Below are 14,246 nucleotides of genomic sequence, written 5' to 3'. Positions count from 1 at the left end.
ACACTGCCGCCCCAGCCCGCAGTCTGAGCCCGAGGGTGGCTGTGCGCTGTCCCCAGGGCCCAGGGTGCAGTGTTGTGTTTACCCAGCTCTGAAGAAACGTTCAGAGAAGCAAAAGCAGCAACTCTTGCATCCCGGTGTGAGAAGCAACCAGAGCCCGAGTCTCCAGAGAGGCAGAGGCAGGCAACTCTGCCAACAGGAGGAAGAGCAGGGTGGCGCCCATGCTTCTCACCCTGCGTCCACCAGCAGCAGCAGCAGCAGCTCTGGTAAGTGCCCACTACCCACACTGACACTGAAGGGCAGGCTCGCCCCAGCTTGCCCAACGGGGGAGGGGGTAAGGGGGGGTTGAGGCAGGACAGCCACGAGCTGGGATCACAGGGGTGCACTGCCACGCCTGTCTTTCTTGGTCCTTCCATGGCACTGGAATAGCATGTCTGGACCACAGTCAGACTTGAAACACAGACATGCAGGAACCCTTCTCTCTCCACATGCCCCGCTTCTGGCCAAACCAAAGGCGAGTGGAATGTTTTCCCTGTGACCCAACCACAGATCATTCAGTTTAAACTGTCGCGGTAGAAAGGGGGTGTGTGTGTGTGTGTGTGTGTGTGTGTGTGTGTGTGTGTGTGTGTGTGTGTGTGTGTGTGTGTGTGTGTGTGTGTGTGTGTGTGTGTGTGTGTGTGTGTGTGTGTGTGTGTGTGTGTGTGTGTGTGTGTGTGTGTGTGTGTGTGTGTGTGTGTGTGTGTGTGTGTGTGTGTGTGTGTGTCAGAGACACTAATCAGCCTCTGTTCTCAGCTGTGCATAACAGACAAAAGGCTACAGAGCTGACTGTGGAGTGGACATCCTAAGGTTTCCTATCCACTGAACATAGCTTTAAAATCCCAGCTACACGTCGTGGGCATTGATCCTTATTACCCATGACCTTTACAGAAAGCTCAGTAAACAGAGCGAGTGGCTGTTGGATGGTGTCTGCTGCCCTGTGAGCCTGCACACCAGGCGGAGGGAGTGCAGTCTCGGCATGCTGTGCCAGGGCAGTGGAGGCAGAAAACCCCACTGCTGCCGGCTTGCTGCCGGGACTGAGAAGGAACACAGCTTCAGCTCTCCTTCAGATGTAAGGAGCACTGTCTGTGCCTGCACGGACATCAGGGGACACACAAGTGCTTCCGGCACTATAAAAGAGGGCAGTGACAGATTGCTCTCAGCCATGCTTCCAGTCATTCCACTGAAGGAATTCTCCAGAATTCCCCAGGCGTCATCTGGTTCCAGTCAACTGACTGCAATCATTATTTCTACCATACTATAGTTGTGTGTGTGTGTGTGTGCGCGCGCGCACTTGCGCATGAGACACATCTATGTATGCACATGTACGCAAGGTGACGCTTTCCCAAGGCTGTGGATGTGGAGACCCACACGGGCGGGGATGTGCTCCTAAAGGATCTGCCTAGCACACACAGGCCTGGGTCCATCCCTCAGAAAGAGAAAGGCATAGAAACGCAGGAAGGAAGAGGAGCAAGGAAGACAAAGACCCCACTACCCAGCCTAGGAAAGAGCATTCTCAGCAGCCCTAAGGCGGCAGGATGCAGGGATAGCTCACCACCAAGAACAGACCGGCTGGACAAAACTCGTACGCAGCTCTTCACATGGGTGACCTATGTGAATCAGGCTTTCAACACAACGGCTTGTGAAGGAAGGACATGGTTCAAAACAGGAAGTGTGTGCCTGTGTAGGTCTTGGGGCTTGAACTCAGGGCTGAGCTTTTTTGCTCAAGTCTAGTGCTCTGCCACTTGAGCCACAGTTCCACTTTCTGGGTTGTTTTTTGGTAGGCTTGACTCTGGACTGGGGCACTGTCCCTGAGCATTTTGGCTTAAAGCCAGTGCTCTACCAGTTGATCCACAGCACTACTTTGGGCTTTTTCTGTATTTTTGGTACCAAGGAATTGAACCCAAGGCTTTGTACATGCTAGACAAGCACTCTACCACTAGGCCACACTCCCAGCTCCTTTCTGCTGTTTTTGTTGGTGGTTAATCTAAGTCTCAAGAACTTTCCTATCTAGACTGGTTTCGAACTGAGATCCTCGGTTCTCAGACTCCATTCCTACATTTCTTGGAAATTCACATTTACTAAATGTGCCTTCATTAGGGCTAAAAACGCTGACCTCGGTACAGAAACAGAACGAGAGAGGATGTCAGACATTTGCAGAGCTGGACGGGAAGCCGGGTGCCCTGGAGAGCACCTCCTCCCACAGGGAAGAGGGATCTTGGCACATTCTACTCCACACACACAGCAGCCAGGTCTCCAAGACGCCATCACAAAGCCAGCTTCTCCTCCCCCCCACCAGTACAAAGAATGGCAGAGCAGCAACTCAAGATGGGCTGGCAGGGCCACACCTCAGGCACTTGAGCAGACATGGATCCCCAATTCAAAGTGAGCCTGGAACAGACGTAGTGGCCAACGGTGTGGACAGCACTGAGGTGGAAAGGTGACAAGCAGACACCTCAGCCATTGCTCTCTTGGGCTCTGCAGTTAAGTCAGGGCACCCAGATGAGGCTCCTCAATGAATTATGGAGACAGCTGGACCCCCGGGGGGGATTATGCGGATCATCTGCAAGTGCAGAGGACTCATTGGCCTCTGCAGAAGGAAGGGACCAAGGAGAGGACAAGAATCCCCCTTAGCTTCCCACCCAGAGGCCCCAGCAAGCTGGCATGGGCTCTGCAGCCCAGCACTAAGGGAAAGTTTACTTCTACCATATTTTAAACAGTCTCCTTCCTGTTCAAGTTCTGTTTTTAAGGTGGATTTGTTTATTTTGGAGATGCAAATTATAAGTGGGAGTGCTAGGTTTTTGCAGGCAAGGATTAGATATTTCATAGCACGTCTTTCAAAGCCAGCTGTGAGGTCTAATGTTTGGCACAGGAACGTTCACTGAACCATCACATAACACCCTGCCCTGGTACACTGGGGAACAGCTGTCTTTTGTTTCCTATGTCTGTTAGAAAGAAACTGCAGCAAAGGTAAATACAACATCTAAAAAATCCAAGCTATGGGCCGCGAGTTCTCGGTACCACATATGTAGAAAAAGCTGGAAGTGGTGCTGTGGCTCAAGTGGTAGGGTTCTAGCTTTGAGAAAACCCAAGGACAGTGCTCAGGCCCTGAGCTCAAGCCCAGGACTGGGGCGGGGGGCGGGGAATCCAAGCCAGGCACAGTGCTCGAGCCTATCCCTAGGACTATGTGGCTTGGGCCAGCCTGGAGGTAGAAGCTCCCAAGCCAACATCTCCCTCACTGGCTGCCCGGTGCCCAGTGCCCAGTGCTGTGACCCCGGCTACAGGGGCAGCGTGACGGCCAGGCACAGTGGTGCACTCCTGTTATCTCAACAACCAGAACCAGGGTCACAGCCCAAGGTGGGCATAAAGTGCAACCCTATACCTGGAAAATGGGGCTGGAGATAAGGCTCACGTGGTAGAGCACCAGCCTAGCACGCAGGAGGCCGACTTCTATCCCCAGAGCCAGTACCATAAAACACAACCAACATATAATGATAGCTTTTGGTTGTTTTTTTGTTTTTGCCAGTCCTGAGGCTTGAACTCTGGGCCTGGGTGCTGTCCCTGACCTCCTTTTGCTCAGGGTTATCACTCTACCACCTGAGCCACAGTACCATTTTGGACTTCAGTGACTTAACTGGAAATAAGTGTCTCACAGACTTTCCTGCCCAGCTTGGCTTCAAACCCTGACCCTCAGATCTCAGACTCTTGAGTAGCTAGGGTTACAAACAGCTTGCTGAGCACTCATGCCTGTAATCCTAGTTACTCAAGGAGGCCGAGGTATGAGGACTGCGGTTAGAATCCAGTCCAGGCAGAAAATTCCCTCAACATTCTTATCTCCACTTAACCAATCAAAACCTGGGCATCATGCTGTGGCTCAAAGTGGTAGAGCACCAGCCTTGAGCAAAAGAATCAGGCCCTGAGTTCAAGCCCCACGAATGACAACAAAACCCCAGGCTTTCTACTGAAGGCAAGAGTAGCAGTCACAGAGGAGCGGCCAGGCTTTCCTTCCCATGGCCAGGAGGGCAGAGCCTTCAGAATCTGCCACGCCCACTCAGGAACCCACTGGAGCTTGGGTGTGTGTGGGGGGCACACACTAGCCTCCAGTGACCCTATCTGGTCTGTAATGGCTCCGATCCTCCCTGGAAACCACCCCCACACTCCTCTCAGCAGGATCCTTTCTGCCATTGCCACACATCTCTTCATGTCGCGTCCTTTACTGGAAGATGGGAGCAGGCATGACACCCCAGGTTCCACACCATCATCCTCCGGGAGGCTCAGAGCCACCCCTGGGAACCGCCATGCACAGATCGCATGGTTACCATGGAAACAGGTGGCCACACCCAGTGCTGACACAGCTGTCTGCGGCTGCATGCACTTTGGGACACAGTTCCTTAAGGATCCAAACACACACATGGAGGTAGCCACCTCACTACCTGACATTCACCAAGGAAAAGAGGTATCTCCCCACACAGACTCACGCTCAGTGCTTACTGCATCTTTGCAATGTTCAAGAGCTACAAACATCTTAAACGTCCCCTAGCAGCTGAGGGCCCAGGTGGATGACAACTCAGCAGTAAGACAGGGCCAGTGCACAAGAGATGCAGCTGAAGGCGCACGGCACTCACACACCACCAACAAAGGGCTGGAAATGGGACTCAGGTGGAACATCATCTTAGCAAGTTCAGCGCTCTTGAGTTCACAGCCCAGTACAGATGACGGACACAACGCAGTGATCCGGATGAATTAATTCAGAGGGTTAAGGGTGAAGGCCAGGAGAGCAGTGCATGCTGCATAAAATGTGCCCAATGACACAAGGCACAGATGAATCCCTCAGACCCAGGATGGGGCAGGAGAAGGGCCACACTAAAAGAGTCATGAAGCAATTTTTAGGGTTGAGGAAAATGGCAGTTTCTTAACATAAACAGAGATTATGGCTGGACGTGGGAGCACATACGTGAGGCAGGAGGAGCACTGGAGAACAGGAGTTTGAGGTCAGCTTAGATGGCAACACAAGACGCTGTCTCTGGTCAAGCTATCCACCTGAAGGATGTGTGGTGTGGTAGCTGCAGCAAAGCTGGGAAGGGTGACGACACTGACCAGCACTGCCTCTGCTTCTTCTAGGAAGCACAAGGGAAAGCACCCAAACTAGGGTGGTGAGAATGCCCTCGGAGCGCCAGGCATGGGACAGCTTCGAGCCACAAAACCCGGCCTTCTTGTGTGCGCAGCTGTCTGCATCTTCATCTTCCTGTATTTAAGGAGCTCAACCCCAGAGGCTGCCGACACAGAGCCCACCTACCCAGCCGCCGTGGAATGCGGCTTTTATCCAGACGAGCTGTGTGCCGCTTTATTTGAAGGGAAAAAAGCAGCCCCCCAGATCGCCAAGTTGTGCACAAACCCACCCATATCCAACATCCTTGAGTATGTACACAAAGCAGGAAACTGCTCTGGGCTTTCCCAGGGGCTGCGATTCATCACCACACCTCTCTCTGCAGAGGAGGGGAACTTCTCTCTAGCCTACATAATAACCATTCACAAGGAGCTGGCCATGTTTGTGCAGCTCCTCAGAGCCATCTATGCACCGCAAAATGTTTACTGTATTCGCGTGGATGGAAAGGTCCCATGGAAGTATATGACGGCAGTGCAGACTCTAGCCCACTGCTTTGAAAACATCTTCGTTTCATCACAAACACAAAAGGTGGCTTACACCAACCATGGGAGACTGCAGGCAGATATAAGCTGTATGAAAGATCTGGTCCGATCCAAACTGCGATGGAAACACGTCATTAATCTTTGTGGCCAGGATTTTCCCATCAAAACCAACAGGGAAATCATCCAGTACCTCCGAAGCAAGTGGAACGATAAAAACCTCACTCCTGGAGTGGCTGTCCCAGTGCACCCCCAGTCCCCACAGGGCCAAGGCCTTACTGAGCCCAGCCCGGCAGGGAGTATCCATGCATCTCTAAAGGAAGGATTTAGGCAGGAGCCACCCCACAACTTAACAGTTTACTCTGGAAGTGCCTACTACTTGCTTACGAGGAAATTTGTGGAGTTCATCCTGACTGACAGCCGTGCGAAAGACATGCTGCAGTGGGCCAAAGACATCCACAGCCCAGAGCAGTACTACTGGGTGACCCTGAACCGGCTCAAAGGTAAAGGACTGATCACACAGACGTTTGTTCACAGCAGAGGCCAGGAGCAGGGGCTCTATTCGCCCCTCCTTTCTTTTCTCCAACCCCTCTGCCTGTTCTTGTGCAGTACTGGGGCTTGAACTCAGGTCCTCAAGTTCTCTTGTTTAGCTATTTTGCTCCAGGCTGGCTACCACTTAAGCGATAGCTGTATTTCTGGCTTTTTGCTGTTTAATTGGAGATTAAGAATTTTGACAGGCTGAATTCAAATTAGGATCCTCAGACTTCAACCTCCTGGGTAGCTAGAATTACAAGTATCAGATACGTCTGTCCAGGCTGGCTTTGAACCTCAGTCCTCAGATCTCAGCCTCCTGAGTTACAAGTCAAACAGGGGTTTTGTTCTTTTTTGTTTTGTTTTGTTTGGCTTTAATTTTTATGCCTTAGATTTTTTTTTTGAAAAATAAATTATGGATATTTGTTTCTAGGAAAATATTCCACAACCCATAAAATATAACATAATAGTGGTATAGCTGTATCCAAAGTAAGATTCCTTCCTTACCTTTGTCTAATTGGGTACCACATCTTTGGACATGGAAAACTAAAACTGCTGGTATTAACAAAATTATTTTGTACTGTTAATTGCTTTCCTCTGTCATGGGGCTTTCCTAGCATTATTCTTTTCACGGTGCCCTCTTTCCTAGTTGCCTTCATTCCTTTCTACCCAGGGTACTAGTTCAATACTGTTTCTCCAACTGCCTCCTTGTATGAGCTACAAAGATGTAAAGCTTGGTGTAAGTCCAAAAATTACATGATCAAAACACGTGTTTAACAAATTGTTGGCTAAATTTTTAAAGACAATTACCACAATTCAGTAGCAAATTACAGACCTTGAATGTAGGCCGATGAACATTTGGCCCTGAATCAATTCATGTGAACTGGCTGGATAGACATGCACACTTCTAGGAAAGTATTTCATAAAAATGTCCACTTTTTGAGATTTTAGCAGAGCCCATTTAGGGGAGGGATATATATATACACACACACACATATATATATTTATATTTGATGGGTCATGGGGGGCTTGAACTCGGCCTGGGTGCTGACCCTGAGCTCTTCCGCTCAAGGCTACAGTAGAGGGAGTTTTTCTAAATTGGAGATCTCTCTCTCTCTTCTTGTGGATCATGGGGCTTGAACTCTGGGCCTGGGTGCTGTTCCTGAGCTCTTCAGCTCATGGCTACTGCCCTACCCTTGGGCCTGGGTGCTGTAGCTGAGCTCTTCAGCTCAAGGCTACCGCCCTACCCTTGAGCCACAGCCCCATTCCCCCCATCCCCACTTTGTAGTGCCCCGGGCTGGCTGGCTTGAGATCCTCAGATCTCAGCCTCCTGAGTAGTTAGGATTACAGGCCTGAGCCATTGTGTGGCAAGATTTTTTTTCCTACTCAGCTGTTTTGGAAGGCTTTGCTGGCACTTAGCATCTTGCTATACCTTCCCCTGTGGAGTGCAGGTGGGCTGCTGGCTTTAGTACAGCCACATTCCCACCTCACCTGGCTGCTTTGGTCTCCTCTACAGAAGTACTTGAATTTTGCTTCTCCTCCCAAAAAGCCTTTGAGATCCCGATTGTACATCTTGGAAATTCTTCCTATCTTCATTCACTTGGTAAATACCACCAGGCAGCCACTACTGCCAGGCACAGTCATCAGGATCTACCCATAGCAGGGATGTGCTGGTCCTGGGCCCTGGGTCTTCACCAGGCTCTGGGCGGCAGAGGGAAGTCCTCTCCTCTCAGTGCACTTAGGTGCTTCCTCCTTGGAAAGGCTAAGAGCTCCCCGGGGAGTACGCTGCATGCGTGAACACCCAGTACACCCTGTGCAGGACCTTTTCCTAACCTTCCTACCCAGCCAAGTCCTTTTCCAGTTCACCTCAGAGGGCTGTTATAAACAAATGACCCAGATGACCCCTACATGGCTCCCAGGGGCACTTTGCAAGACCAGTAATCAGCAAGGGATGGAGATGGATGCAGAAGGCAGTCCAGGTCCTGGATGGAGACTGAGGGCTGCTGCTCCGTCCCAGCCCCAGAGCCAGTGCAGCGCACCGTCCTTCTGCGGTGGCCTTCCCTCAGGGAATTACACTTGTACTAAAGAACCAGGAGTGGACTCCGGGTGCATGATGGCTTTGTGTTTCCTCAGACGCTCCTGGGGCTACACCAGAGGCTGGCTGGGAAGGAAATGTTCGAGCCATCAAGTGGAGAACAGAGGAAGGAAAGGCTCACGATGGATGTAAAGGTAAAAACTAAACCAAAACAACCAGCATTAACAATTTTTACAAAATCTATGTGGAAGAAAGCATACAATCCTATTTAATCTGTGATGACCAATTAGTGGTGGTCAATTTTGATTAAAAACCCTTTCCTTGATGTAAGACTCATACAGAGAAGTGTAGGCATCATAAATATATGGGCTAGTAAACTGACTGGTAAGTGACTACAGCAAGGGTTTAACTTATGAAGGTGTGAGTTTGGTCTGGATTTATGAAATGTAGTTCAGGCTGACCCGAACTCTCTATCCTCCTGACTCGTTTCCTTATCACAGAATTACAAATGTGTAGCACCATGCCCAGTTAAAGTTTTTAAACAACCTACAGTCACTGAAAAGCTGAGAAAAGACAGAAGCGCTGAAGTCATTACCACCTTGGTGAACTGTCCCTGTCCATGTCCAGGGAAGACTGAGAAGCAAGGAGTTGGAATGAGGGAGAACTTCTGATTTACCAGGCAGGTGACTGCCAGTTCATTTCCTGGTGACAGAGGATTCACCTGGAGGGAACATTTTAGAAAGTGCCAGCACAAGGAAGGACCTTGTCAAACCAGAGGTGAACTATGAAGCCCAACGCCTTCCAGTGACATCAGAGGACATGCAGCACTTCTCTGTGTAAGTATGGCAGCTGAGAGTCTGTGTTCTTTCTGCAGGTCACTATGTCCAAGACACCTGTGTCTATGGGCCAGGAGACCTTCCCTGGATCATCCAATCACCTTGTCTGTTTGCCAGCAAATTCGAGCCATCTTCTGAGCCCCTTGTGGTCACATGCCTGGAGAGGCGGCACCGGCTTCGGGTCCTGGCACAGGCAGAGGTCCCCATAGAACCACACTGGCATTTCCAGCAGGAGAGTCATTTCAACATGAAACTGCACTGCTAAGGGCGTCTGTTTCCTGTGGGTGTGACCCTTTCCTGGTGGAAATAAGGCAGCATGGCACTAAAGAACACTGGGCCAGCAATTCCTAGTACAAACTAGTCCTCAGGTGGGATGTGTTTCACTGTTGATTACAGGCTGCTTTCCTAACTTCGGGAGAAAAACTGTAAGAGAAAACAAAGGACTAAAGCTATCCCAGGAGTCTAGGAGAGCTGCTCTGGGGGCCAGGTGCTTGTGGTGGTGTCGTGAGCAAGGAACCCCACCCTAGGGAAACATGCTGACTATGCTGGACTTGCTAGAGAGAACAACAGCGCCGCACTCCGTGATCTCTGAGTAAGATGGAGGTGCTATGGAGCAGGAAATACGTCTTCCAAAGCTGCCGGAAGTGTGCTATCTGCGTGTTGCCTGGTGGTGCTCTTCAGAGCACCGCCCGTGACATCATCTGTGGCCACTATGGACGCTGGGAAGGAGGTGAGTGAGACGCAGGAGTCAACCTGGACTTGCATTTAGTTCGGAAGTTTTAATTGACTGTGTTAAACACAAGGCCCAGGTGGCAACAGCTCCATCCGAAGGCTCTCTAGGGCAAATGCACCATGCACTGGATGAATGTCCCCTAGAAGTGCCTGACACTTCCCACAGGAGATGACAGGACCCGGCACAGGGCAGGAAGGTGAGGCCAGGATGTGAAGAAGGCAGGCAGCGGGGTGGCCTGGCCGTGGGGTACGCCCTATTGACTTCCTACAAGGAAGTACAAGCCCCATGGCAGAACACATCACTTCAGAAACAGCACAAAATAAAATAAGAAGAGCAACGTCACACACCGATTCTGGATCCAGGAGTGTCAGGTGAAGAAAGGGCATGCTATGACCCAAGCTGCACAATGCCAGTGCAAGCCTCAGCCCTCACGTATCAGATGGAAGGGCAGCTGGTGCACACTCCATTCTTAAATGGATTGTCTGTTCACTTGTAGTGCGTAAGAACAAAACAAAATCCCACATAAAACTGAACTTTTTGTTTTGGTCAATCTTGAGTCTTGAACTCTGGGCCTGGGCACTGTCCCTGGGCTCTTCAGATCAAGGCTATCGTGCTTTACCACTTGAGCCAGAGCACCACGTCTGGTTTTCTGGTGGTAAATTGGAGATAAGAGTCTCAGACATGAGCCACTGACACTTGCAAAACTGTCTGAACTTTTATAACAAGGTGAGATGCACACTGGGATCCTGAGATAATGCCTCTGGTCTCTGGAAATGAAACCCTCTTGCAAAGCTTTACACTTTACTGTTTAAAAGTGTATATTAAGACAGGTGCTGGTAGTTCATGCCTGTAATCCAGGTACTCAGGAGGGTGAGATCTGAGGATTGCAGTTCAAAACCAGCTGGACAGGAAAGCCCATGAGACTTATCTCCAATTAACTACCAGAAAACCGGAAGTGGAACTGTGGCTGAAAGTGGTTGAGCACTAGCCTTGAGCAAAAGAGCTCAGGGACAGTGCCCTGAGTTCAAGCCCCATGACTCACCCCCAATCCCCCACAAAAGTGTGTATTAGAGGCAATTTCTTGAGGCTTGACAACCACAATATTTTAGGAAGCTCAAACAATCCAAAGGAAGTCAAAGCCAAAAAAACAGAATTATCTGGGGTGGTGGTGGGGGTGGTGGTGGTGTGTGTGTGTGTGTGTGTGTGTGTGTGTATGTGTTATTTTCAGGTAGTGGCCTTGAATTCAAGGTTTTGCTCTTTCATCCAACCTTTGCTCAAGGTTAGTGCTCTACCACTTGGGCTATAGCTCCATTTCTAGCATCTTACCAATTAATTAGAGATTAAAAGTCTTGTGGACTTTCCTGCTGGCTTTGAACCTTAATCCTCAGGTCCCAGTCTCCTGAGTAGCTAAGATTATAGGCATGAGCCACTAGAACTGGGCTAACTCAATCTTCTCTTTCCACCTACCATGAAAAGAATGTAAAACAAGCAAAAAAAAAAAATGTAGAACAGAAAGAGCCAAGTACACATTCACATTTACTTCTAATTTAAAGTACCGACAACCTTTACCTACCACAGAGCCTAAACACAAGGCTCCAGAAGCCAGTAAGTTAACTACGACCACCTGCCACACCACTAACTTCCACAGCAACCTGCTTCACTACTGTGCACACCAGTTACCTGAGGACCTTGATAAAACACAGACTAGGTCAGCAGGCCTGCAGCGGGCCTGAGGTTCCGCACTTCTCCGTGTATGCTGTTAGTGGGGCTTGAAAGCAGAGCCTCACATCCTTGCTAAGCTTTTTCACTTATCAGGAGCTCGACCACTTGAGCCACATTCCCATTTCTGGCCTTTTCTGATTAACTAGAGAGAAGAATCTCTTGGACTTGTCTGCCAGGCTGGGTTCAAACCTGCTGAGTCCTCAGATCTCAACCTCCTGAACAGCTAGATTACTGATGTGAGCCACCAGCACTCAGCCAATCCTGCACCTCCTCTTTTCTTTTAGACATTTATTTATGGCCATTTTAGAGGTGATATACAGAGAGGTTACATTTATGTGAGTCACATTTCTTTGTACAGTGTCATGGGTTCTCACCCATTCTCTTCCTCTGTCCTTCCCGTATCCACCCACAAGTGGTATGGTCCGATGTCCAGTGGCTCACTGCCCTGTGAGCATCACTGCTGCGCTTTTTCACCCTTTCTCCTCAGATTCTGTGTCCCCCCCCACTCCCCTCCCCCGTCAACATTGCAGGTCACAGTGAACTTTGAGTAGCAAGCACATCATTTATTTTGCAACCTGAAGTGATTCCAATGTGTTTCTTCTTGTTGCAAGAAGCGAAAATACAGTGGGGAATACAATTAATTTTTCTGGTTAGTGATTTGTTTATAGTCAAAACAAGAAAGCCTAGCAACTGCCATCTCTCTGGATCCTGTTTACTGAAACCAGGCATGCACACCTTGTGTCATACAGCATAGAGCCAAAGTTGTCTCTAAGCTGTGAGTCTCTGCTAGTGAATTTAGGAGGCACCTCTTGGTAGGGCACTAGTGGCTCATGCCTATAATCTTAGCAACTCAGGAGGCTGAGATCTAAGGACTGCGATCAAAGTCAGCCCAGGCAAGAAAGTCTATGGACTCTTATCTCCACTTAACCACCAGAAAACCAAACGTGGAGCTGAGGCTCAAAGTGGTAGAGCATTAGCCTTGAGCAAAAAGAGCTCAAACATGCACCCAGGCCCTGAGTTCAAGACCCGCCCCCCCCAGAAAAAGGAGGCCCAAAGGACAAAAAATGCATAGCCTTCACCTGATACATGCCACACACCAGTGATTGATCTAAATTTCAGACACAGTTCAAATAGCCATTAGCACCGACTTTGTCTTCCTTCATTCTTGGACTCATGGCGCACTGAAATTCCTCATGTAGAAGGGGCCAGCATTCTGCTTAGCACCTAGCTACACATTAAGACTACATGTTTCCTGGCAGTCAGGCTCCTTGGCCATGTGACTCCGTCCCAGCCAATGGAGAGAGTAGAGTGTTACAAGCCAGTTCTAGGTCTGCCCACAGAAATCTCTTTAGAAAGATGCTGTCCTTCCCTCATGTGAGGGGAAAAATGAGAACTTTTCAAACCACAGGAACAAGAGAGACAATCAACTTCTCTCAGTACATGGTATCTTCTCACAGTAGCTCTGGCAATGAACACACAGCATGCAACCAGTTAAGTAGTGGCAATGTTTACGCATGAGAAGCAGTAGTTACCTTGTCTTCTACAACAAATTATCAATAAAATAAAATAAAATAAACAACTTTAGTCCAGTGCCTGAAGTCGAGAGCTGAGGCTTGCAGGTCAAAGCTCTCAAAGCTATATGGGAAGTCAAGTCCATGAAACTCTTATCTCCAATTAACCACCAAAAAGCTGAAAGTAAAGCTGGGGCTCAAGTGGCAGAGAACTAGCCTTGAGCTTTCTATAAAAGTTCAGGGACGGGCCGGGAGTTTGGCCTAGTGGGTAAAGTGCTTGCCTAGCATTCATGAAGACCCGGGTTCGATTCCTTGGCACCACATACATAGAAAAAAGCTGGAAGTGGTGCTGAGGCTCAAGTGGTAGAGCTCTAGCCTTGAGAAAGTCCAAGGACAGTGCTGAGGCCCTGAGCTCAAGCCCAGGACTGGCAAAAAAAAAAAAAAAAAAAAGTTCAGGGACAATGCCCAGGCCCTGAGCCCTGAGTTCAAGCCTTAGGACCAGCATACACACACACACACACACACACACACACACACACACACACACACACACACACACACACACACACACACACACACACACACACACACACACACACACACACACACACACACAAATTCTCTCTGAGGTACCCTAGTTATAGTCAGTCCTGCTGCACTATAGGAGGACTCAGTAGCTTGAATTACAACAGCCCCCTTATAGCTCTGCAGAGCCTGCCAGCCCTCCCTGCACCAGCTGGCCATGTAAGGAGCTGAGCTGACACCAGGGACAGCCTAGGAGTGTGGGATAAGTCCCACACTCTGGTCGCTCTCATCAGTGAGTACCACAAGCCTGGGCACCTACTATAATTACTCTGAACACTGAAAAACTAGAAATCTGGGAGACTTACACCCACTCGGGAGATTTGTACTCAGTGGGCTGAACTGGGCATGCTCCAGAGGCTACACACCAGCCAGGGGTGTGGGAAGTGTTGACCTGGCTCACTTGGCTTCTGAACTGTGTTTCTCTCTCACCTTCTTACACCTCTTATTAGATTTCCTGAGTGCACAGGCATTGTGGTGTGTCTAACCTTACCACCTGTTTACGCTGGGTGTAATAACGCACACACATCTGCATGTGGGGCATACACAAAGCTCCCTTCTTGTTGGTAGAGCCACCGTGCCTTGGAGGTCTCCCTCCTTCTCACAGTGAGGGCTTC

General features: G+C 49.6%; 2 protein-coding genes across 2 annotated transcripts in view; one reads left to right on the top strand and one right to left on the bottom strand.

Annotated features, from left to right (window-relative positions):
• Rtf2 (replication termination factor 2) overlaps positions 1-14,246 on the bottom strand; it is a 32,239-nt gene that overhangs the window by 8,594 nt on the left and 9,399 nt on the right. The window lies entirely within an intron of this gene.
• On the top strand, positions 5,206-9,413 carry LOC150050635 (putative beta-1,3-galactosyl-O-glycosyl-glycoprotein beta-1,6-N-acetylglucosaminyltransferase 7). The gene is made up of 3 exons (XM_090352890.1): positions 5,206-6,182; positions 8,344-8,439; positions 9,120-9,413. The coding sequence occupies exons 1-3, from the start codon at positions 5,213-5,215 to the stop codon at positions 9,344-9,346; spliced, it is 1,293 nt and encodes a 430-aa protein (XP_090209016.1). The 5' UTR covers positions 5,206-5,212; the 3' UTR covers positions 9,347-9,413.

Source organism: Megascapheus bottae, chromosome 18, assembly GCF_031878675.1.
Source record: "Megascapheus bottae isolate mThoBot1 chromosome 18, mThoBot2.hap1, whole genome shotgun sequence".
Taxonomy (NCBI): Eukaryota; Metazoa; Chordata; class Mammalia; order Rodentia; family Geomyidae; genus Megascapheus; species Megascapheus bottae.
The sequence above is the reverse complement of the archived record's forward strand: the minus strand, read 5'-3'. Positions and strand labels throughout refer to the sequence as shown.